The sequence below is a fragment of the Homarus americanus genome, unplaced genomic scaffold (assembly GCF_018991925.1).
Source record: "Homarus americanus isolate GMGI-L3 unplaced genomic scaffold, GMGI_Hamer_2.0 scaffold367, whole genome shotgun sequence".
NCBI lineage: Eukaryota > Metazoa > Arthropoda > Malacostraca > Decapoda > Nephropidae > Homarus > Homarus americanus.
Window position 1 is genome coordinate 3,213,721 of NW_024743709.1, and position 23,951 is coordinate 3,237,671.

The following is a 23,951-nucleotide window of genomic DNA, read 5'->3' on the forward strand; positions in this document are numbered from 1 at the left end:
AGAACGGATTGTGCTCGTTAACCTAGGGACCACTGTACCACTAAATTAATAATTATTATACTCCCTTTCACCATTACAGTACCTAAAGATAACACAATAAATTGGGTTCAGGTTGATTCCTCTCCCATATTAAAGAGAACTGGCATCCCACACAAAACTCAAGAGTGGAAAATGACCGTAAAACGAAGATGAAGATGATGACAATCCTAAAAATTTTAAGTAAATAAAAGCTAGCAGCAGACAGATCTCCCTTCTCTAGGAGGAACACCTCACTGCCCACCAGGGAACTATGAGCATCACAATGAGTACAACAATATCTGTGACCTTAACTTGTGTCCTCAAACTCACAGACCACTGTTTGGCCCCAACCAGTACCTGTACTCATATTCATTATTGTGACATTAGAATTATCCTTAACTGTAGGTCTCATTTAAAATGTGTTGCAGGACAGGTACAATGTGTAATAATGTATCCTTGTCCTCTGAGTACACTCACATAACCTCTCTCTCCCTTTCTCATGTACAGAAGAGCTGCAAATACTGTACACATATGAGCACACATGCATGCTAGCTCACAACCCAATGCATATGCACAAACATTGGCTATTTGTTCCAGTTATGTAGTTCACAAAACTGGACATATATAAACACACAGAAACATATACTTTAATGCCTGCCATTTGTGGCTTCCCCTCTACAGGAGTGGCAGCTTCATTTGGCACCCTTAATATAATCTCTAATTACCGTAAAACATATTCAGTCATGATGGCACAAGCAGAAGCCAACTGATTCAATTTCCAAATCAATGCACGAAATATTGGGTTGAAGAATGAAATCCAATTTTATAGCTGAGGGTAAGAAATAAGTGTCCTGAGATTCAAACCACTAAAACACCTCTTGGTAGACTTGCTATTACCCAGAAAGCACTGGCATGTTTAGTGGCAGGTTACACTATCCAAGTGGTTGCAATGCAGTGCCGGACTAACCATGAGGCACTGGCCTCAGGCCCCCCGACTCTAAGGGGCCCCCAAATCCAAACCTTCTCGAAGTTGAAGCATATAAAACATGAACTTCGTTCAACAATGTCCTAGCAGCGTCTCAATTTTCTGTCTCTTATGAACATTGAATGTGTTATTTTGCAGAAGCTTAATATTGATGAAATCATTGATAAATTTTGGTATATTTTGTTCTTGCAATATATATATACACAGTATATACCTTGAGGGTAGGGGGCCCCAAGTTGATCTGTGCCTCAGGCCCCTATTAAGCTTAAACCGGCCCTGGTAATGCAGCTCCTTTACCAGAGAATTTTTTTAGCCTTTTTCTTAGTAGCATACAAGAGTAAACATGGTTAGCTTAGCTTTTGCAGGGAGCACCATTGTATGAAGTGTCATGATGATTAACATTGTAAATATTAAGTTATGACTTTTTTAAATACAGTAACCTTGACCTTATAATCTCAAAGGCATGAAACCCCTTCCTGTTAGTCAAGTTACAAACGAGGTTTACTTTGGATAAGCGAGATAGATTTCAAGTTATAGACCAAATAGTCCTAAGATCAATGGACAAATACAGAATCCTTTGTTACCCGGTACATCTCCATCTTCTACGGGGGCTGCTTTACAACACAGCTCATTGACTACCTGTATACTATATCCTGCCACTAAACATACAAGAGCCCTCAGAGTTATGGTATACTCTGCTAGGTGTTAAAGTGCTCAAGAACTCATAAGACATATTGATGACTCATGGGGTTATAAAATTGTTAGAGAATAAATTTTATGAGTCACTGTTGCAATAACACCTAGGAAGGCAGAGTGTGACCAAAGTGACTTAAGAAGATCTGCATGGGGTCCTACTTCTTAAATGTAAGGCATTGTAATACAGTACTTACAGGCTACAAACATAAAGAGTTTGAGACAGATTGTACAAAATGACACATTTACCATAAAATAATGTAGCGTAAACTGTTTAATATTTTTTGCTGATAATGAAACACTGGACAAAAGTATAAGGCTGCCTATCAATTCTAAACATAATAAAATATAAAGTATTTACAATATTTATATGAAGAAAAGAAATAATATAATTGTGAATAAAATTTCAATCCCTCCTCCTGAAGACCTTTCTATACTATAAAATAAAAAATGAAATAAGGTATTTGGGAAACCACTTGAGTTACTCTGGTCTGAATATACGAGTACTGTACATAACTTTACAGCGTTAAAATTTAAGGCTTTTTGGTTATGAGTTTCAACTTCACACTGAGACAGTTTTCTTCCTCTAAAAGTTATTTTAATGATAAAGTAATGGCCACTTTTCAACCCCCAATTCCTACACTAACTAATATTGAGGCTATACTTCCCCAGCCACTCCATCAGTCCGTAGTGACAAGTGTTACAAAGACCAAACACAAAGTTGTTTTTCTGAATATATTCAATGTTATAGAAAACTTTATTAACATAAAAAAATATCTAGTTTCACAAGGATTCTTCTCTTAGAAATAGTGAGACATAATTTACCACAATAACATTTGTTAGAAGTTGTTCATGGAGTGGCTATGGCTCGCATCTTTTGTTCTAAAATGGCTAATGAATTATGCAGTTGAGGAAGTGAAGGTGACTGAGTGCACTGCTAACCCTTGTGCATCACAGGTTTAATATTTAGAGTACTCAATTTTACTTGTGTGACCTCTACTAAGCTTTCTGACAAAATTTAATTACAGGTTGCCAATCCCTTATCCGAAATCCTTGAGGCCAGATGTGTTTCGGATTTTGGAATTTTTTGGATTTCAGAATGGTTAGGTTAGGTTATTTTTTTTTTACGGGGATTAGCCCACCCAGGCACAGGTCACAGACCCACATCAGGGCCTGGGGAGCAAAAATATAGTACAGGCTAATAATAATTATAATTCATAGGTCATGTTTCTCACTTTGGACCTTTTTCTCATTCTTGTATTCTTTATTATTATTTTATTAATATTGTTATTGTTATTATTATTATTGTTATCATTATTATTTTATTTTTGTGTATTTTTTATTATGAATTTTTATTTACTATGAATGATTATTATTATTGTTATTACTGTATTATTATTATTATTACTACACTACAGGTACTACATTCCCCCCACCCCCCTAGAGGTTTCCGGTTTTTGGAATTTCGGATAAGGGATTGTCAACCTGCTACTACATTCTATCCAATACCTTTTAAAGATAGTTTGACAGTTTTATCTTAACACTAAAGGAACTGGACTCTACCAGTAAGTCATACAGTACCAAGCTGTCTGGGGAGCTAAACATACAACTAAAGGAGTGGGTATCACTTATTGAATTAATATTCTGAGAATTTCCTGGCAAGCACCAATTTCAAGTTTTTAATATACATTTTACTAAAAACTTTTGTATTATTTATAGGTCTGTTGAAATATAGGGCATATTACATATGCTTTAAATATACAACAGACCTTTAGTTATTAAGACTAGGAGATTAAACTATGTCAATATCAAATACTAGACTTGGGACTAGAATTAAAACCATGTTTACATGATTTCAATATACGTGTAGATCATCTTCTGGACTTATTTTTAACCGAGATATTTTTATGTTATCGCAGTTAGTGATTGTTGGAATATTTTTAAGTGAGATTCTGATGGATCAGACAATGTAGATTCAGTCAACATACAGTACACCACTAACAGATGCCAATAAAACTGCTAAACGAGACAATACAATAATGTATTATCCAGTCTGACTTGAATATGAACTTAAAAACCACTGAACAAATAGGTATGTTACTTAAAACACAATGATTTTCTGCAAGGAGTATCACAGCAATAAGGAGTGAGGCATTAATGTGTGTGCGTAGAGAAGAAAATGGCACTCATTACCTGTATTACGTTTAGGATACTTAAAAGCTGCTGCTGCCGAGTACAATTTTCTAAAAAAAATTATTGGTGCAAAAAATGACTTACTCACCAGATTATAGCAATTTAAAAAACGCTTTACTATTATAAAACAGCCACTTGAACCTTATCAAACCTTTCTTTATAGTTCTTCATAGCTGATTAGTTACCATGAGCCATAAAGAAATATTGCTTAAGATACCATAATGCATTGCCAACAAGGTGAAAATGGCACAATTTCTTATGTGATCATCATTTTTTCTACATAGTCCTAAGAATTTGAAACTTCTGAAGTGGTTTCATCTTTTGGAACAAGTTGTTAGATCTTTTCTCAAATATTTTGATTTCTTCTCACCGTTACACCTGGCTACAGTTTTTGGCTGGTTGAGCATATTCCACAGTTTGACCATCTCTGAAGGTTTAACCCCATGACCCAAGATGGCTTCCTTGTATACACATGGACTGACTGCTCGAGGATAAAAGCTAAAACCTAAGTTGTCTTTTGGATGAACACCAACTTTCCTTGCACATATTCCTGTTATAAAAACATCTTCCAAATGAAAATAAGGAGTAGAGAGAGCAGCATCTAAAAGTGGTTTAACCAAGTCTCCTGAGAAGACATACCCAGTTCCCGAGAGGTAATTCGGATACTTGCCTTCACGGAACATGTACTTGGGGCTGTACCACTTGGACCACTGATCATGGATTGGCCTCGCACCACATATGAGGGTGCCAGTTAGATGTGGAATCTTTGTTATCGTCTTGTTAAGGAGGGTACGCTGAAGGTTTGGAACATTAAGAAAAATATCATCATCAACCTTCATGACAAATTTAGCACCCGGACAATTGTTATGCACCCACTTGAGCATGAACACGGACTTGAGGGTCAAGTTTGTGTAAGAATCCACAAACTCCTCAACTACGATATCTCCGTATATCCTACTCTCCTCCTGTACTGCGTTACTTATTGGATTTCCCCCCCGAGCCATTCCAAGAAGAAAGACGAGTTTGGACTCCATGGGTGTGGTGACCTTCATATCAGATATATATGGCCGATGTATTTTGTTACCATTATTTTTACGAAGTGATTTCTCTTCCACATAAAGTTTCCTCGACACAGCATGATTAGTCCACTGGCCCCAGGTGATCCGAATGGTCTCTCTCTGCTTGGTGTCATTTATGGCACTGGGGACTACAAAGAGTAAAAATGGTGGTTGACTGCAGAAATTACTAGGCTGGAGGAGAACAGTCGGCCGATTTGGTTTTATGTAGATGGTTAAGTCTCTTGTTGCATTGGATGGCCAGGCAAAGGGTGGTGGAACTGAAATTGTTTACACGTAATTATAAATAAAGTTTTGGTAGAATGAAAATTATTATAAATCTACAAAGTAATTAGCAAGCATATGAAACAAATACAGCATGTCCTCTATTGATGTTGTGGATGCATTCCTAGAAAAGGCGACATTGGACGAAATGACATAAATCTGTATGTAAGGTATTTTCCCATAGACTTAATCCCTCCACTACTGGGATGCCACTTTTCATATCTTATTTGACCAATGCCAGATGATTTTATTCAGCAGAGAGGTGACCCCATACACAAGTGGTTAATAGTATAAATTGGGGACGAGTTCTCAGAAAAAATAATAAATAAGTACTGAACCAAAATATATACAGTACAGTGTTATAACAAGTCTATCAAACATAAATAATATCATTAATGTGGACAGAAACCCAATATACTGAAAATATTGAAGATTTTATTAGTTCAGATCAAGAGCATATAATCAGTACTGTGTTATCCTTGCTATAATGCTGTATATGGAAGTCTGAGCAAGTGTTATCTTCTCTCAATAGATAAGTTGTACCGGATGAGTCTGGCTACGGCCCCTTAGCAGAGATGCCACTAAATTTAATTCGTATGTTTTCTAGACCATTTTCACTCTTTTGTAACTTAAACCGGTGTAATAGGCCCCTGTCTCATCAACAGAACATATTATAAAAATGGGTCAATACATCTGAGATTATATTCAGATTCACCCCCTGTAACTTTCCACTGTCTATGAGTAAGACATGAGTTGGACACGTGAGCGGGCAACTCGCCCAAGAGGGCGAGACCCATAGCTCAGCATTTCTGTAAACCCGCACTGCGAGGTCGTCACAGTCAGTAGCTCACCTCAACTTATATCGTAAGGACGTGACCTAACGTTTATAATACATAAACGCCGTCCCCTTCTCATTCACTCCTAGACAGTGAGACTTACGGTTGATCTACACTCAGGAATTATATATACAACCTTTTATAATAAAACAAAGGAACTACCGTTTGGGTTTCGTTACTTAAAACCCAAATATAAATATATGTGAACGGACTGGTTAATTGCACAAGCAGCCGATTCACCGGGAATCTAAACATTTCAAGGCGGTTTGTTGAATTGTTACATATTTAGTAAACAAAGGAATGGCAAACAATAATTATATTTAAGAATAACCAAATAATTATCAATAATATCTGTAGTGCCAAACAGTAACAATACAGCAGATCACAGCAGGCTGGCACACACACAACTACGAGTATATTTTCTTTTCTAAGTCTCTTATTTCATATGAAATCACAAAACAAATCTAACAACGCCTTATTTAAGCATGAAAATAAGATTTCTGCGATATAAAGATAATTTAACACTCATCAGATATGGTGGAGAAAATAGTTATTACAGTCTGCTCAAAACATTGACAGCAGCGCGTGAAATGTGAAATTTTAAGAAATGAAGTCAATTTAAAAACAGCAGAGTTTAAACAGAATTTGTTCCCTATTATATTGGTAATGGTTATTGAAACAATGTAGTACAGTTCAGTACTGTGATTAGGACCAACTTAAATAGAGGATTTACTGTCCTGTACATATTACAAGACATCATGCTGAAAAAGGTCAGAGATACATGTTAATGAGAGCTAAAGTACAGTATATGCACTCCTAAAATACAGATGGAATCACATACCGTATAATAATTAAGAAAAAACTAATACAACAGAGTCAGCGTTTTTATTTGTGAACCTTAAACAACTACTACTATATTTTAGGAAGTGCAATAAACAGGAACCTAAAAATCAGTATAAATAAAGTCTGATCATATCACAAATGTTCTTCACAATGAATTTTAAGTTCCTGTTTACTGCACGTCTTAAAACACAGTACAGTAATCATCTAAGGTTTTTGAAAAAATAAATAAATAAAAATACCCCGTATAATGCAAAAGGAAAAAGAAAATCTACTGTATTGGTAATATTAGGCATACAATAAAGTAACTATGATAAGATTCAATGATAAATCTGTCCATTAGGAAAGAGACGATCATTCTGAAATAAACACGAACCTTCTTCCAATAGACAGTACTGTACAGTCAGTTCTGCTATAACGCGATAGTTGTGTTCTTGTAAAACATCGTGTTATAGAAATTCACGTAATAGAAATAACAGGGCTTATGGAGAAAACAGGGTTAGGTGTAGATTACTACTCGAAATCAAAAAAAATTTAGTAGTTAGCCTAACACAAAGGTTAGCACAGTCTAAATAAATGTTACATTCATATGTAATAAGGAAATCATTCAGTAAATGTAACACTTTACCGTGAAGAAATATGAATATAACTTGATGGGGGAGAAGGGTGATTTTGAGGCTGATAACATCGAGCTTCTCTTCAAGTGTTATAGCCTTTCTTTTACGATCATCACCGGGAATGCGATCAACAGAACGCTTCTTGGAGATATTCTTCTTTACCATATTCACAGTTAATACCACAAAATTGGAGAAATAGTAAGCAAAAATCGCGTTACAGCAAACAAGCGTTCGAGTTATACAAATATCGTTCCTCTATTCATAAATCGCGTTAGAGCCAATTCGCGTTATCAAAACACGCGTTATAGCAGAACTCACTGTATGTTGTTATATATCTATGTCTGTTTCTCACTGTTTGTCCATCTATTTATGTTTATCTTCATCTATCTAACCTCTTAATATCTCCATCTATTTATTTATCTCTTCATCTATTTAACCTCTCTATAGCTCACACTATTTATGTATCACGAAAATTGTGACCAAGTCCCAGGTTGCTGATCTGACTTTCTGCCTCATTTACACACAATTGCAGGGTTTCAATTGTTTCTTTTACTTTGACATCACAACATACATATATCATTTCTCACTATTGATATTTTTTTCATTTTTGTATTTATTCATGGTTCCTTATTATTATCATCAAAGGTATCATCATATTTTCGCCCTCCAGGCCCCAATGTTGGTCAGTGACCTGTGCCCGGGTGGGCTAATGCTAGTAAATCTAATCTTTTAATATCTCCACCTATTTAAGTATCTCCATATATCTACTGTAATCTTGAATATCTTTAAGTATACTAAAACTAGCATAACACTGCATTATCTCCCTCTTAAAAGTTTTGAGTCACCAAACAGCTGTGCATCTTTCTGTGTTAAATAAGACTGCAGCTGTACTTTAAACACTGGCTGGTGAATCTCCTGCAACACTACCACCACTTGCTGGCTCTTACGTGTTGTTGATCACCTCTTAGCATCGTCTTTACTGTTGTTGTGATAAGGAGTGGTAAAAGGGAGAAAAAAGAAGGCTATGGGTTTGTATGAGATGATAGAAATGTGAATATATATATATATATATATATATATATATATATATATATATATATATATATATATATATATATATATATATATATATATATATATATATATATATATATATATATATATATATATATATATATATATATATATATATATATATATATATATATATACAGAATAGAATAAGGTTTCATAAGTAAGCATATTACAAGAGGTGGGAAAGCAAAAAAAAATTATGAAAAACTCTAATACGTATACTGTACCGGTACCTGTGAAAAATTACAAACACATAAAATAAGAATATACAGTATAATCCTCCATGTAACAGACTTCTCTCTTCACATAATCCGTTAGATTGGGGGTTCACATCTAACGGACACCTCAATATATTGGATTTTCATTTCCCTTTACAGTACAGTAGTTCATTAGATGGAGGTTTCATATCTAACGAACTCTTAATATAACGGACTTTCCTCTCCATATAGTCCGCTAAATAGAGGTTTCACTGTATTGCAATCAAGGGAAAATCCAGTTTATGAAAGCTTGCAAAGGGAAACAAGGACTGTAAATAATAACAATAAATAAAGTCAATCAATGGAAAATAATCAAAGCTTGAATATCATGAAACAAGATACAACAAAGCATCAAACTTTGTGGTGCTGCAAAAGCAATGTGGCTGAGAAGAAAAAAAAAGAAGGTAGTTTAAAGTGTTACCTCCTATGTTCATAGCTAGATAGTATGCACATTATAAGTCCTTACAGTCTTAGGTTATTTACTTAAAGGACAACTCCAGAGGGGAATTTTTTCAAAGAGACATCTATAGGCCATAAACCCGATGTTAATACCTTAATTTTACAGTAAAACATCAATGCAAGACCACTTTTCAAAACTTAAGTGAAAAATATGAACTTTTGCTCAAAGCATCCAACACTGTTTAAGGTGGCTGATGAGGTCAATTGAGGCATTAGTAGGGAAGCGTGGAACTAGACAAATATCTTAAATGCTTACTACATCTCCTTATCTGCTCCACAGGCAATGTAGTTTTCTGTGATTCCCTCAGGTTTAAAATATAATGTAAAGGGACTTACATTCTTAAGACCAAAAAATCATGCAACACACATCATAGCGCGGATTTTATTATACAGGTCGTCAATTAGGTTATAGTGTTTAACTCTGGGGTGGCAACATATACCAGTACCCAAAGGAAACATCAATGACCTTCACCTTTCATCCACAAACTGTATAAAATTACAGGATGTGGTACAGCAGTTGTTCTGGAGTGATAGGAGGCCTGTTGGCAAAAATGTCAAACCAATCAGCATACATCGCACCAAAACATGTGGCTCTGTTTCCTGTTCAGAACCGACCTGTCATGTTTTAAGTTCCTAGCCAACTCAGCAAAGAAACCAAGGATGGAAGGTGTCCGACAGCCTAGCTACAAGCTATGCCAGAAAAAGGGATTTTGCAAATCAGTCATATTTCCAGCTCATACTTTTTGCCTCCCTCGTGGTTTCAGAAAATTTTTATCCAGGAAGAACTTTGGAGCTGTTTGTGTACCAGCACGTAAAATAGATGTACAGTACTCACTACTGGAAGGGGTAGCTCTGATTTAGGGAAAACAGGACACTCCCAACTGCTGTCACTGACAACAACCCATCACAAAGCATCAGTCATCATAGGTGCACTTGATCCTCAAGTGTGGAAAAGCACAGAGTAATTCTTTAAGGAAAATAATATGTACAGGCCTAATTAATCTCAAGGTGTGAATTACTGTGCATCTCATCATAAACGAGTGTAGCAGTGTAAGACTGTTCATGGAATTAGAGATACCAGAAAAGCACTTATCTCCGATGCTACCTCAGACCTAATCAATAATGATCTTTGAAACCCTCTAGCTGGCCCCCAGTCTGCCAGGAAAAACCATATAAAAAAAATAACAATTAGACAACAACTGTGTCAGACTGGATACACACAACACTAGGAGTGACAGCTCCCTTGTGCTGCAATACCTGCATACCATCATTGGGTCAGTATATACATAAACTGCTGCCAAATTATGATGGAGGAGAAAAACATCCACTCTAACCTAACATCATAACAATCACTAAGAGGACCAGTCCAACCTCAAACACACCTGTCCCTAAAGACACAGAAGACTGGAGTAAGAGAGTTGTTACAAGAAATCTGGCTTGTGACTTCACCTTACGAAGTGCAGTATATTCCCCACAGAAGAAAGATTGAGCAGTGCAGCATCACCACATTATCTGGTCTTAGGAGTGAAAGGTGTTCAGATTACCACCACTTGCCATGGTCCTGGAGATACTGAGAAACCCCCCAAAAGCCAAAGTGTGTACAGTTACAGGTTGCTCTGAACTGGCATCATTTAAATATAGGGTCTGGAGTTGTTCTTTAAAGATCTTATCAAATCTTTCCTTTTAAACATTAGGGTGACCTATATGAAGGCCATAACTCAACTGTAATCCTTACAGGTAAAACATTTTAATAACCAAGGTCAAGAGTACTTTACCCTACAGTACAGTACAGTACAAGTAATCAGAAATGCAGCTGAATATCAGAGCTTCCATTCTTTTTCTTCATCTACTGCTATGTAAAATATCTTTATGGTAATATCTTTAACCTTTTGATTTTGTTACTATACCATTTGTACAGTAATGATGAGGGGGAAATTTTGTGTGTTTCTACTTAAAGGAGGGTCTAATGTGGGATGAGCAATGTCACTCACTTTGTTTTCGCTGTGGATTTCCTGGCATGAGGGAGCTGCCTGAGGCCCATGCTGAAATAAGTGTACAGTACTGGGTTGAATCTTAATTGAATTCTTAATATCTCTGCATGTGCCATCCAAGTATAAGTGAGGGAAGCAATGCACAATTATGGAGAAAATTCAGAGAACGATTATGATATGAAATTACTGTAATCCCAAATGTAAGCATTACCATACCACCAATTTAACAAGAAAGGGCTGTTCACATATTACTTACTGCAGCGTAGGCAAAGAAATGAATCAGCATTATAGAGTACACTGTATTATGGGGGTTAAGGGAAGATTGGGAAATTAGTTAAGTTGAAGTACCATTCCATAAATCACATTAAAACCAAACGGGCAATGAACTGTGACATCAAAAAGAAGGCCAATCATTCTACCATCCTTGCCATCATATTGCTCCCAACTGCCAACTACCCGTGCCGGAGGTGCTCAGGTAGTGTTATTTTCAACTGCAGGAACATGACCCCAGTGCATGACCCCAGCAAAACACACTGATAATTCTGTGCTCAAATTGTAATTAAAATTGACTATACCGTATATGTTTTTCTTGATGTTTACTTACTCTGGACTGAAGATTAGTAGCCAAGAAGATGCTCTTTTCTTATGAGAGATGTCTAACAATGTGTTACATACTTAGTGATGGGGTGTTACAGGGGTTACATTGAAGTGTGAGGTATCCAAATTCACCAAAATGTGTTACATAATGTGAATAGCTCAACAATAATAGGAACATTTCAGTAAGCAATTTGCATTCTGAGGCAGGGACACTGGCCTGAGTAGATAAGTACTAAGGATTTGTAATCAACCCCTTGCCAGATGAATCAGTGGATAGTAAGTGTAGAGCCACAATCACAATTTGGCAGTGATTCAAAGAGCATGCAAGTCTAGAGGCTCCTGGGAACAAATCCTTGAACCCCAAGGTATAGACTGTATACTTTAGTCATAGACGTTCATCGGTAACACACTTACACGTCACTAAGCACAGAGCCATATTTGAGTAACTATGAAAGATCTTATAAAACTTTCCACAATATGTATTAGCAGAACCTAAATTGCCAAGTATTAGTGGTTGGTCTGTGTATTTAAGGGCAAGGTCACAGCCAGAGGTTAAAGGTCAAAACTGTATATAGTACACATAAAAAATAATATATATATTATGCACTGAAACTTTTGAAGGAAAATAGATTGTCGTGAAAAATCTACAAAGCTTACAACACCAAAGTCTGATTTTCTGTGTTCTATAATCCCTCAAAACTTTCCAAACAAAGGGTTAACCTCACAGAGAGAGAGAGAGTACCTTTCACCAAACAACTTTCAGTAATAATGAAAGACTGGGTTGGTAATGCAGTGTATCAAGTTGCAATGTCTGAAGCACAGTGTAGGATGCAATAGCTATTACTGCAAGTGGCTTGTCATCAGTCAACCATTAGGGACACTACTGAAATACAGCAGGAAAGTCAATCAAAATAGTACACTAAACAAAACACTGTGGTATGCAATATTGCTGTTCATATGATAGTATGGTAATAAACTTTGCAATGAATACTGGAGAGTGAAACAACATGTGCTGACAGCTTGTAGACAGTGAGAAAGCTGTGGACTCAACTTCACAGTCCCAAGTTTACGACCAAGTCAGGTAAACTAACTTGGGGATTAACCTCGGTGAACTTTTGACTTGAAATCTTTTTGAAGCATTGCCAAATCATTGTTGAGGTTCTGCCCTGACTAATCACTGAATCACCAGGTTCACTTAGCACTGATTAAATTTATGGCAGTTTCTCTAGTTCAGAAAGAAGTCAGCCCCCTAGAGAAGGCTGACTGGCTGCTTACTGGGGCCTTAATGATTGACCCATAAGCTATAAAATATAACACCAATAAATATTTAAAAGAGCCCTTTGTCTAGCCACATATTCTTTACTTAGTAGTATTTCCCAAAAGAAAAAGGCCGGGCAGCCCAAGGCCTTGGTAAGTTATTGTAAGTGGCTGTATACACAGTAGGAGAGGTTAGGTAGTTGTGTTCGACTTGTAACAATTAGAAAAATATTGATGATATTCATGCACATGACAGTGAGATTCATACACCAGAATGTCATTAAGAAACTGGCTGCTGCTGCAAAAAATAATTGTGAAAGAGGCTAAGTGGCAGTAAGAACCTTTTGGAATTAGGGACAGTACCAATAGTATGTAAGCAGTTTACGACAAAAGCAAGAAATGAAGAGGAAGAGGGGAAGACTACCTGGAAGGAAAAATGGAAGCACAGAGTGAGTGTAACCCGACCAAATCACAGAGCGTTGTTTGGAATTCTACGTGGATAAGGATACAAGGAGACTGTGAGTCATCCTGGAGCATAGAGAGATAGATAGATAGATGCTCAAGATGGATCCTGTCAAAGAACATTAAATCTTCTTAAGAAATCTGTCCTCAGGATGGGAGTTGGAGTTCTTCCCTACATAAGTAAAGTCAGCTTAAAGAGAAGAACATTAAAACAAAACTTTCACTCATTCCACACACCAATAAACATCATACACTCAACAAGTCTCAATATTCTGCACTCTAGAATACAGCAACATCACACAACAATAATATCATTTAAAAATCAGTAACTGATAAGGTTTACTACAGAATATTTTTAATACTAGATTCCACATACCGAGGACTTCTGTACCCTAAGACAACCTTCAACTATGTCAGGCTTTGTTGATTTATTGATTATTACAGTACAGTACTCACTTGGGTCAACCTAACACAGAACAAGTACAGTATTGTGAGAAATAGCCTGGTGAAGGACCGTAAAGCCCCCAAATAAAAATATACGTATATAATACTAATAATCACATGAAAACTAACCTGGTTTACGTGGAAGCATGTTAACCATTTGGAAGAAGAGAAATATGAAGGCTGAAATAAGTAATAATGCAATGACGACAGGCTGTATACAACCACATCTGCGACAAACATAGGACCGTTGAACCATCCGCCCAATCCGCAAGTTGACCATCTGTGTTGATAGAATGGGTATCAGGAATTATGACAGATTACTTCCTTTTTTTATAAGAACCTGAAACATTAAGAAACATTTAATAATATAGAATAAAAAGATTAACTATTTTCAAAGAGTCAGCAGTTTTCACATAGTATTGTACCGTAGTTTTCATTCTAGACCTTTCACTTGACAAACACCAAAAAAGTATGCCATCTCTGAGTTAAATTTGCAGGATTATCAAAATATTCTACCCTTTCTCTTCAACTTTCATGTGAACTACAAATAGCCAAAGTTTAAGCCTCAGTGGGCAGGGTTTCTCCTACGTCTTTTCATCCTGGTGTAACTTAAGATAAAACTCATACTACCAAAGTACTGTATCTGTTCTGTATCACCATTTTCACAACAGAGAATGATTATGTGTCATGTTGTGTAATATTTTCTGGAGGATTCAAAGGGTTACAGGCAGTGGCAGATCTAGAAAAATAGTTGGGGGTACTCTGATGTGTTTGAAAGTCAATGGCAAGCATAGCTAGCCTATACAGATGGGGGATCCCGTGGGGAAGGGGGGGAGGGGATAGAGAATGTAAACCCCTCCTGGAGAAATTTTTTATATCTGACCACTTTCAGGGATATTTGGAGGCCATATTATATTGGGGTGGGGGTGGGCACGCACCCAGGTGCCCTCCCCCCACCCTGGATCCACCAGTGGTTACAGGATGAAATGCATAACCCGATAGCATCTTTAAACTCGTTGATGGTGGAGGATACTAAATGACCTGATGGGTAAAGGCACGAGTCATTTCACTTACATGGGGTACAGTTCTATACAGTAATTCCAATACCCTCGGTGCATTTACTGTACTCATACCATGTATGAAAATACCATTCATGAGCAGAATACATGTTATTTTCTTTTAAACTAATTATATCACTTTATACCAAAGAATGTGGTAATTGTACGGCAAAAGAAAAACATAAAAATACAGTAAATGATTATCCTGAAAATCTCACTTTATAGTCAAGCCAGGACAAGGTAACTCATGTATTTTAGCCTAGACGATACAGTACGGTTTACAACCCAGGCTAACATCTGATATTGACAGCTGACACTAATCAAATAATTCAACTCTCTCATCATAACTGTAATTGTCAGAGAAGAGTCTAGAAGGCAAAAGACTCTACTTAAGGTCGGAAGCCAACTGAGTATTGGTGTTACAGCAATTTGCTCACACCGGTCTTTCCTTGTCTATCATCAGTTGCACTAGATTTACAGTAACACTCCTCAATCCAGCTGTACTCTGCAACAGAACCTAAAGAGCGGAGGGAGGGATGCACACCTCTTTTTTCTGACTCGACTCTAAAGCAGGATTTCCGGGATTAATAGCCACTAGTCATGCCAAGGAGACTCATACATCTAAAATCAGTTTGATGAAAGGGAGGAAGTACAAAATAAAATTTCTGTGCTAGTGAGGTCCTGCAACACATAGGAGGTAATTAAAAGCTAAGGTAAGGAATCCAAAAAGTGGCCTAACTACAAACTGCCAATGCCACAATAAGCCGATACAGTACTGTATAATAATTCTACATCCATGCAGCACCTCACACAGGTTTTTGTTGAAGAATGGCCAACCCTTTTCAAAATTGTCCCTAGGAAAAGGTCTTGCAAGATGACTAACAATGCTGCAAAACTTAAAAAAAACATGTACTGTATTATCTTTGCATAAATCCAATTACCAGTACCTGTACTTAAAATTTTTATGGCACTTTACTTTGATTCTGTACCTTGGGTTAACTCTTTGTTTGAAACGTCACCAGCAATCAATTCAGCATGGGTGGCCCTACCAGGTGTCAACACACACCCACTGACATAGCTTGCTAATCCTGGAAACACTCAAGCCCTGAATCATTACAAGTTTGTTGCCATGTGAGGGGGAGCATACTTATGGAGTGTGAGTATGCAGGTTCTCAAGTAATGATGCATCTTGGTCACAGTATCTATTAAACCATAAGCGTTTTTTTTGTCGCTCAACTTCAGAAAACAATGGAGCTCAATGGTCTTCTGGGTGAAAGGTCCCATTGAATTCTATTGATTTCTAAGTCACGCGACAAAAAAAGTTGTTGATTTTTTAAACCAAGCAGGAATATTATAAGGGACTAGAAATGGAGGTCCATACTCACTGGCTGGTCTTCACGATCAATGTCGGTATCATCATTGTACAGGTATAATTGTTTGGGGTACACAGAAGGAGACACTAACATCTCAAGGAATCATACCACAGGCTGGTTCAGGTAAACAGGCTAAATAAAGAGAAAATAAACAAATAAAAAAAAAATATTCCACAGATGATGAATAAAAAAAGCAAAACAATACCAATTACAGCACTATCACTTAGCAACTTGATAGGAATCTTGAAGGGGGAATTAAATAAGCAGTGAACATAGTGGATCAAACACCATCTGCGAGGGAATTACTACACCACGCCAGGTTCCTCATAACACCATCTGAGGGAACTACTACACCACGTGAGTTCCTCCTAACACCATCTGGGAGGGAGTTACTACACTACGAGTTTGCTGTTCAACACCTACATTAATCTGTATGTTCACTGTATGTTCCTTTACCTTTCTCTAATGAAGGCTTTTGTTAAACCACCAATGTATGTAATAAGTCATTTATGTCCAATGTATATTTTCAGCCTTCGAGCTGCAGAACTTTTTCAATAAACCGTTAATTATTATTATTATTACAAGTGAAAACAGCAAGTGAGGTGCTAAAGGCAGTGGCACACAGCATGCCAAGAGTCCTAGAAACTGTAGGACAAAAAAAGGGTTTATCTTTGTCAATGTGGGCACAGTACTGTACTGTTCAGTGTTCTAGATTAAAGATGGTGGCGTATAAATAAAAGATGGGCAACAAATTAATTATAATGTTATATAATACAGTACTTGTATTGTACTGTACAGTACATGAAAACAATACACTACTTAACATACAACTTATCTCATAAACCAAACAGTACAGTATATTAAAGGAATGAGTAACCATAATCCATAAGGTGTCTTAGAACACATATATTCTATTAACATATATTGTACTGTGTACAGTACATAGAGGCTATCATATATTGTACATATCCATGAACACACTTACTCTACACAGTGTGGACTACAGAACCAAGTATAATGTACAACCTCTCCTCACCTGTCTAAAGGCCACTTACTGCAGAAAATTTTTAGTTAAAATTTACATGGTAATTTAAGCTCTCATACTGCAATACGACAAAATTAAGAAGAAAACCCAGAAATTCAAGACGTGGGTTGGGTCAAACGATGAGCAAGACAGGAGGATGTATGCAAGAGCCAGAAACCAAGCAAAGATAGAGTGTAGGAGGGCTGAAAAGGAGTTCCAGAGGCTGGTTGCAAGTGAGGTCAAGTCAAACCCAAAGGCATTTTACCACTATGCAAAGTCGAAATTGAAAACGAGAGTAGGAGTATCAGACCTGAGGCTGGTGGATGGTAGTTACGCAGATTCTGATCAGGATAAAGTTGAGGCATTGTACAGCTTCTTTTCCTCGGTGTTCACAAGAGAGGATGCAAATAACCTTCCTGCGTTTGAGGACAGACGGTTCGACACAGCACTGACCCACATTGTGTTCACAGAAGAGGGTATTAGAAATAAACTGTCCAGGCTAAAGGTCCATAAGAGTCCCGGCCCTGACATGGTGCATCCTAGAGTGCTAAGAGAGTTGTGCAACGAGCTTGCAGAGCCCCTGAAGATCCTGTTTTGTAAATGCCTGGATGAACAAATGGTCCCCAGTGAATAGAAAGTGGCTTATGTGAGTCCTATCTTCAAGAAGGGTGATCGTCACTCCACGAACAACTATAGACCGGTGAGCCTGACCAGCATAATATGTAAAGTACTTGAGAGTATTATCAGAGATGCCGCAATGGAACATCTAATACAAAACAACCTTGTAAAAGATTGCCAACACGGTTTTATGCCGGGGCGCTCCTGCTTAACACAATTGCTCAAGGTATTGGATATTTGGACCCATATTCTGGAACGGGGTGGTAATATCGACAATATTTACCTAGATTTTGCCAACGCTTTCGACAGTGTACCCAACAAAAGGCTGAAAATCAAACTGGAAGGGTACGGAATTCGAGGAAATGTCCTAGCGTGGATAGAAGACTTTCTACATGACCGCAAGCAGAGTGTGGTGATTAATGGCACGAAATCGTCATCTGTACCTGTCACAAGTTGGGGTACCACAGGGCAGTGTATTGGGCCCACTGTTGTTTGTTTGTTTCATAAATGACATGCCTGACGTTGTACACTCCGCCATACAAATGTTTGCCGATGACGCCAAGTTATTTCGGGAAATTAAGAACCAAGCGGACTGTGAAGAACTGCAGAAGGACCTCTGTGGGCTCCAGGAATGGTCGAAGAAATGGCTGCTGAGATTCAATGTCACGAAGTGTAAGTGGATGCACCTGGGGCATACCAACGGTAAGGAGGCGTATCATATGTCCCAACGGGATGAAGAAACTGCACTAGTTGAGACTGTGTGTGAGAAGGACCTAGGTGTGTATGTTGACAATGAGCTGAAGTTCTCGGGCCATTGCGAGAAGAAGGTAAATCAGGCAAATAAATTATTGGGTTTTATAAGGTCGTTCAGATATCTAGATGGTCCGTCCCTCGTAACGATCTTCAGGAGTTAAGTGCTTCCCCATCTGGAGTACTGTCACCCCATCTGGTCCCCGAGATATGCTAGGGACTATCAGTTGGTTGAAAATGTTCCAAGGAGGGCCACCAGACTGGTGCCTGCACTTCGGCACCTCAGCTACCCTGAGAGATTGGAGCGCCTGAACCTGCCTAACTTATACTACAGACGGGCAAGGGGGGACCTAGTTGAGGTGTATAAGCATCTCAGGGGGCACTACTCAGTTGAGTGTCCTTACTTGGAGCTGGCGGACGCTCGCCCCACAAGGGGTCACAGCTCAAGATTGAAGAAGCCGCAAGTCCAGAAAACCGTGAGGGCAAACTTTTTTGGAGTGAGGGTTGTAAACTCTTGGAACAATCTACCAGAGAGTGTTGTGACGGCACCGAGTGTGAGCTCTTTTAAGACAAGACTTGACCAACACTGGAGCGGGTTCAGGTACATTCAGGAGCCGGTGCATGCCCAGTATTTGCCAACAGTGCGTGACAGAGACGTGACCGATCGTCCGGGCAGCTAGCGAGCCGATCTTTAGGTGAAGAAGATAAATGAAAAGGAAAGTAATCAGAGATGTGGCCGATCGCTTAAGCGGCTAACAAGCCGATCAGTGGCGAAGAGGATAAAAGTAAAAGTAAGTAAAAGTAATATACATGCAATTTACTGAGTGGCTTGGATCTACCTTCTGATCTCCAGAATGCTTGCTCGGGGGTGATGATTATTGTTTTATGGTCATTTTCCAGGCTTCTGTGGATTAGGCATTATTATCACATTCTAGTTGCTGTCAGGCAGGAACTGATTGATACATGCAGGACTTCCAAAAATATTAACACAGTAACCCTGACTTGCATTATAAGGAAGAGAAGGCATATCCCAGTCTGCCAATAAACAGCCTGTGTTATGGGAGCCTTCAAGGTGTAAGTTAGAAATACAGTGAAAGTAGATCTTAAGGTACTGACGGCCTGTTAGAAGCACAGCATACAAAATAACTAAGCTCTTGGTACACAAGGAGGCAATGTGATTAATGTTGCCAATAACCTCCATCAATACCCCAACTCATAATTAGGTACTGTTCTGTACTGTACTGGATTTGATGTACTTGAAGGGTATGAATAATTTACTGAATACCTTTCCTTTTCAATGAAACACATACAAACACACTAGGATCCAAGAACACACATGAATACCTAAACATAAATGCTGTACATTGCATGAAACTTCACGAATAAATTCACCTCATCTGTGGGCTTGCTCCATGGATTCATGTTCACATCAGTTTTACCAAATCTGATAAAAAAAAGATTATCATGAAGAGGTGCCTAACACGTACTTGTTAATACTGTCTAAACCAGGGTTCTCAACCAGGGAATTTCCCCCTCAGGTTTTCAGGGGGGGAACTGATACTAATATGGAAAAAATAAAGGATTTTCAGTATTATATGCATATTATTTGGAATGCACTTTTTGAGGCAGACAATCTTGGAAAGGAGGGGGGTATGACATTCTGACATATGGTGAAAGGGGTGCATGGGGCAAACAAGGTTGAGAACCACTGGTCTAAACGCATGTGTGAGATAAAATGTAGGTAATTTGTTGTTGTAATGATACTCTATTACCTGTGATTGTGCAGACCCTTAACCTGGTTTGAACAGACAGTGCCCATGGGACAACTGCTACTGTATTAGGGCATCATAATTAGTATTGTAATTATAATAAGAGCTTGTACCAGTTCAGATAACCCTTTGTACCTTATTGGCTGTACAGTTTTCTGATATAATGTACTACATTACTGTATTAGTGAAATGAGTGCAAACTTTAGGAAAAAAGCACTTCCTCTCAGAATATCTAACACAAAAAGATGTGAATATTTTATGGGATCATTTAAGATTACAATATGGGATGGCAGTTTCTTCAAATGATGATGATGATGATGATGATGTCCTGTACATTATCAAAGTTAACTTACATTACAAAAAAATATGCTTATATTGTACACTAAATATAACTGAAGACAAAACTAAAACAATGGGCCAGCTGCTTTTCATTTTACTGAACCTAAGGTGTAGCTAAGTCACTTACTATAGCAGCTGCAGTGTTTTGTGGTCAAACAGACGAGTAGTACATTACAGGGTAGAGGTTTGAGATTCTTGAAGTTTTCATTTGAGATTCTGTAAAAGGAAAATGTTATTATAGAAACTCTTAAAATCGTGCCAACAACTTCAATTAGTAATAGACATTCTGACGAGCATTTCTAACAACTGGACCGAACTTGATCAAATAAGAATACTGTACAGTAAAGAAAGGGTTGCCACTTACTTTTTTTTCTTCACTTTCATGATCTTTGGGTTAACTGGCTACTTAAAAGAAAAACATCTAAAGAAGAAAACTTATCTATTACCTCAAGAATAAAGTAAATTGGGTGGTGGAATAGGAATTTTGGGATTTAATTTTTCCTTATTTTTCTCCGTCGATATGAAAGCTCCGTGCCACCTGCCTATGGACGATACCATGTGTAGTATTTTTCCCCATTTCTGCAAGGTCAGTTTTATATTCTAGGCAGTGAGCTTAAATCATATATTAACCGAATAATTTTTTTAGGGGGGGGAAGGGGGGTAGATGGTGGTTTGTTCAATGCTCAATATGGCTTCTGATACTTTTATACTTTTTTCTGATACTTTTATCCCTTTTTACTGTTTTTCCAATATTTTTTTCTGATACATTTTTACCTTTTTTCTGATACTTTTATACTTTTAGTACTTTTATCGTCTTTGCTGTGTTTGTCTTCATTATCATGCCAAGTTTCATAGGGTTATTCTTCTTACATCTGAACCTGGGATTAAACTTGGGACATACCGGTGAGATGCAAGCACACTTTTACTGTAGCACCATCCCAAAATATCAATCAGTCCTCAATCAAACCTGGGTCTCTACCACTAAACCTGACTTGATAAAAATTCGTTTTTATCCCAATTTCCCCAAATGGTATGAGATATTATCTTTCTAGAGTACAGTATATTTTGTTTTGTTTTTTTAATTCACCTGACCTGACCTAACCTAACTTAAAAAAATCAGAAATACATATCGGTATAAAAACGAATATTAACTCTGGACTTTTAACACCGGAAGTCGATTCAAATTAACTACTGTACCGTTAAGTGTCCTAATTAAGGCAAAAATTTAGTTTCGGTCATCCCTGTATTTAGATATCCAAATTATATGATTTCCGACAGATATAAAGGTCCAACTCGTTCAAAACACACCAAACACCATCAGAAAAACAGTTTGGATATCTTATCTAACCTAACCTAACCTAACACCATCAGAAAAAGTATGGATATCTAACCTAACCTAATTCCTAAAAATCCAGCATGACCGAAACTAAAATAATACCTTAATTAATGTTTAATATAACATAATTTACCTATCATAAGTTAGAAATCTATACTATTACCCATATTGTTCCTCCCATCACCACCAGACATCCAATGATCATAAAACAAACATAAAAGAATATACCATAAAATCACATCCAAATTTAAGAATAGAACTAAACCTTGACAGAATATAAAGTGCTTTTCAGGCTATATATTTACTATATAGTATGTTACACCTGAAATTTTCTCAAGGACTATCTTGAATGGAAAGCAATCTCAGCATCTTTACAATGACCGTCTACAATGCAACAAAACCATCCTAATTCATACACACTTTATATTATGTTCTATTTTCCTTTTCTCTATCCATTAGTCTATATGTGCTTTATTTACCTGTTGGTTTTGGCTATGGAGGGATCATGGTGCTATTAACACACACACACACACACTCTCCCACCTGAGATGCTGCGTGAGTGTAATAGTTGATAGCTGTTGGTGCTGTTGTTGGGGCCACGGTCACTCCCTCACTCACCGCAGCGAACACCTCCAGCCACTAGCCTTATGCCTTGGTAAGTTTTTGAACCGAAATACACTTTACTCTCGGAATTGAAATTTAAAAGGTTAACTAATTACGTACTTACAGAATAACATAAAAACACCTAAATTGGACCTTGGAAACCCATAGTTGGTGAGTAATTAGCATTGAATAATATAATTCAAATAATCCAAGCATTATTATGACCACTAATTACACCGCAATCGAATCGTGGACCTTATCCTACACTCAGCAAGGAGAGGCTTACCTCCCATAGTCGGGTTCGGTAGGCTAATTATTTTTTCCCTAGCTTATAGTAGACTTATTTACTGTACAATACTGCATGATGAGCTTGATACATCAAGTGTATGTCAGTATGTGAATTCATTAAAATGGGGTCACATGAAACAAGTGTTGCGATATCTCTTTATTGTGTATAATAATTAAAAACGACTTTGTTCGATAGACACAATCACACAGATACGGTAACACCAAAAAAAATGTGCACATACTTAAAACTTACCCCTAGTGTACTGTACGTAGAATGCATTACATGTATAATAGCCCAATAAACATATACTGTACTGTACTGTGGGCCCCCGTATTTGTGTATTGCATCATACAGTATACCAATATTTACACAATATGGTTGGCACTTGTACTTAGAATCGGTACATACAAAATAATAGAACAAATCGCTATTAAATGTGGTTTTATGAAAAGTGTGTGGGGTATGAGATGTTTGGTTCACACTCAGGATGGGATGGAGAAAGGAAACTCACAATGTGCTCTCTATATACATGTTGTATTGGATGTACAATGCAGCTTGGTGCTGGGAAGGCATCATGGTTACAAGCGTGATGTAGAGAGAGCTGGTTGGTGAGGACGCTCAGAGGACAGCTTGTGGGTCGCCATGCTCGCCGGCGGGAGAGAGGACCGCCAGGCAGGCGGAGGAGGAGCGAGGGCCGCCAGGCAGCGGCGGAGGAGGTGTTGCTGGCTG

At 37.6% G+C, this 23,951-nt stretch overlaps 1 protein-coding gene across 6 annotated transcripts; it reads right to left on the reverse strand.

Moving 5' to 3' along the window:
• Positions 1 to 3,069: 3,069 nt before the first annotated feature.
• On the reverse strand, positions 3,070 to 22,950 carry LOC121877317 (beta-1,3-galactosyltransferase 1-like). Of its 6 annotated transcripts, XM_042383003.1 has the most exons (7): positions 22,810 to 22,944; positions 21,122 to 21,210; positions 20,279 to 20,330; positions 16,507 to 16,626; positions 14,193 to 14,343; positions 11,304 to 11,354; positions 3,070 to 5,225 (listed from the first exon to the last, which is right to left on the reverse strand). In XM_042383003.1, exons 4-7 carry the CDS (start codon positions 16,585 to 16,587, stop codon positions 4,204 to 4,206), a joined length of 1,305 nt encoding a protein of 434 aa, XP_042238937.1. In that variant the 5' UTR covers positions 16,588 to 16,626; positions 20,279 to 20,330; positions 21,122 to 21,210; positions 22,810 to 22,944; the 3' UTR covers positions 3,070 to 4,203. The 6 variants fall into 6 exon arrangements, with proteins under 6 accessions (XP_042238937.1, XP_042238936.1, XP_042238941.1 ...); XM_042383002.1 differs by lacking the exon at positions 20,279 to 20,330 and having other exon boundaries at positions 22,874 to 22,950; XM_042383007.1 differs by lacking the exons at positions 16,507 to 16,626; positions 20,279 to 20,330 and adding an exon at positions 12,643 to 12,783.
• Positions 22,951 to 23,951: the final 1,001 nt, after the last annotated feature.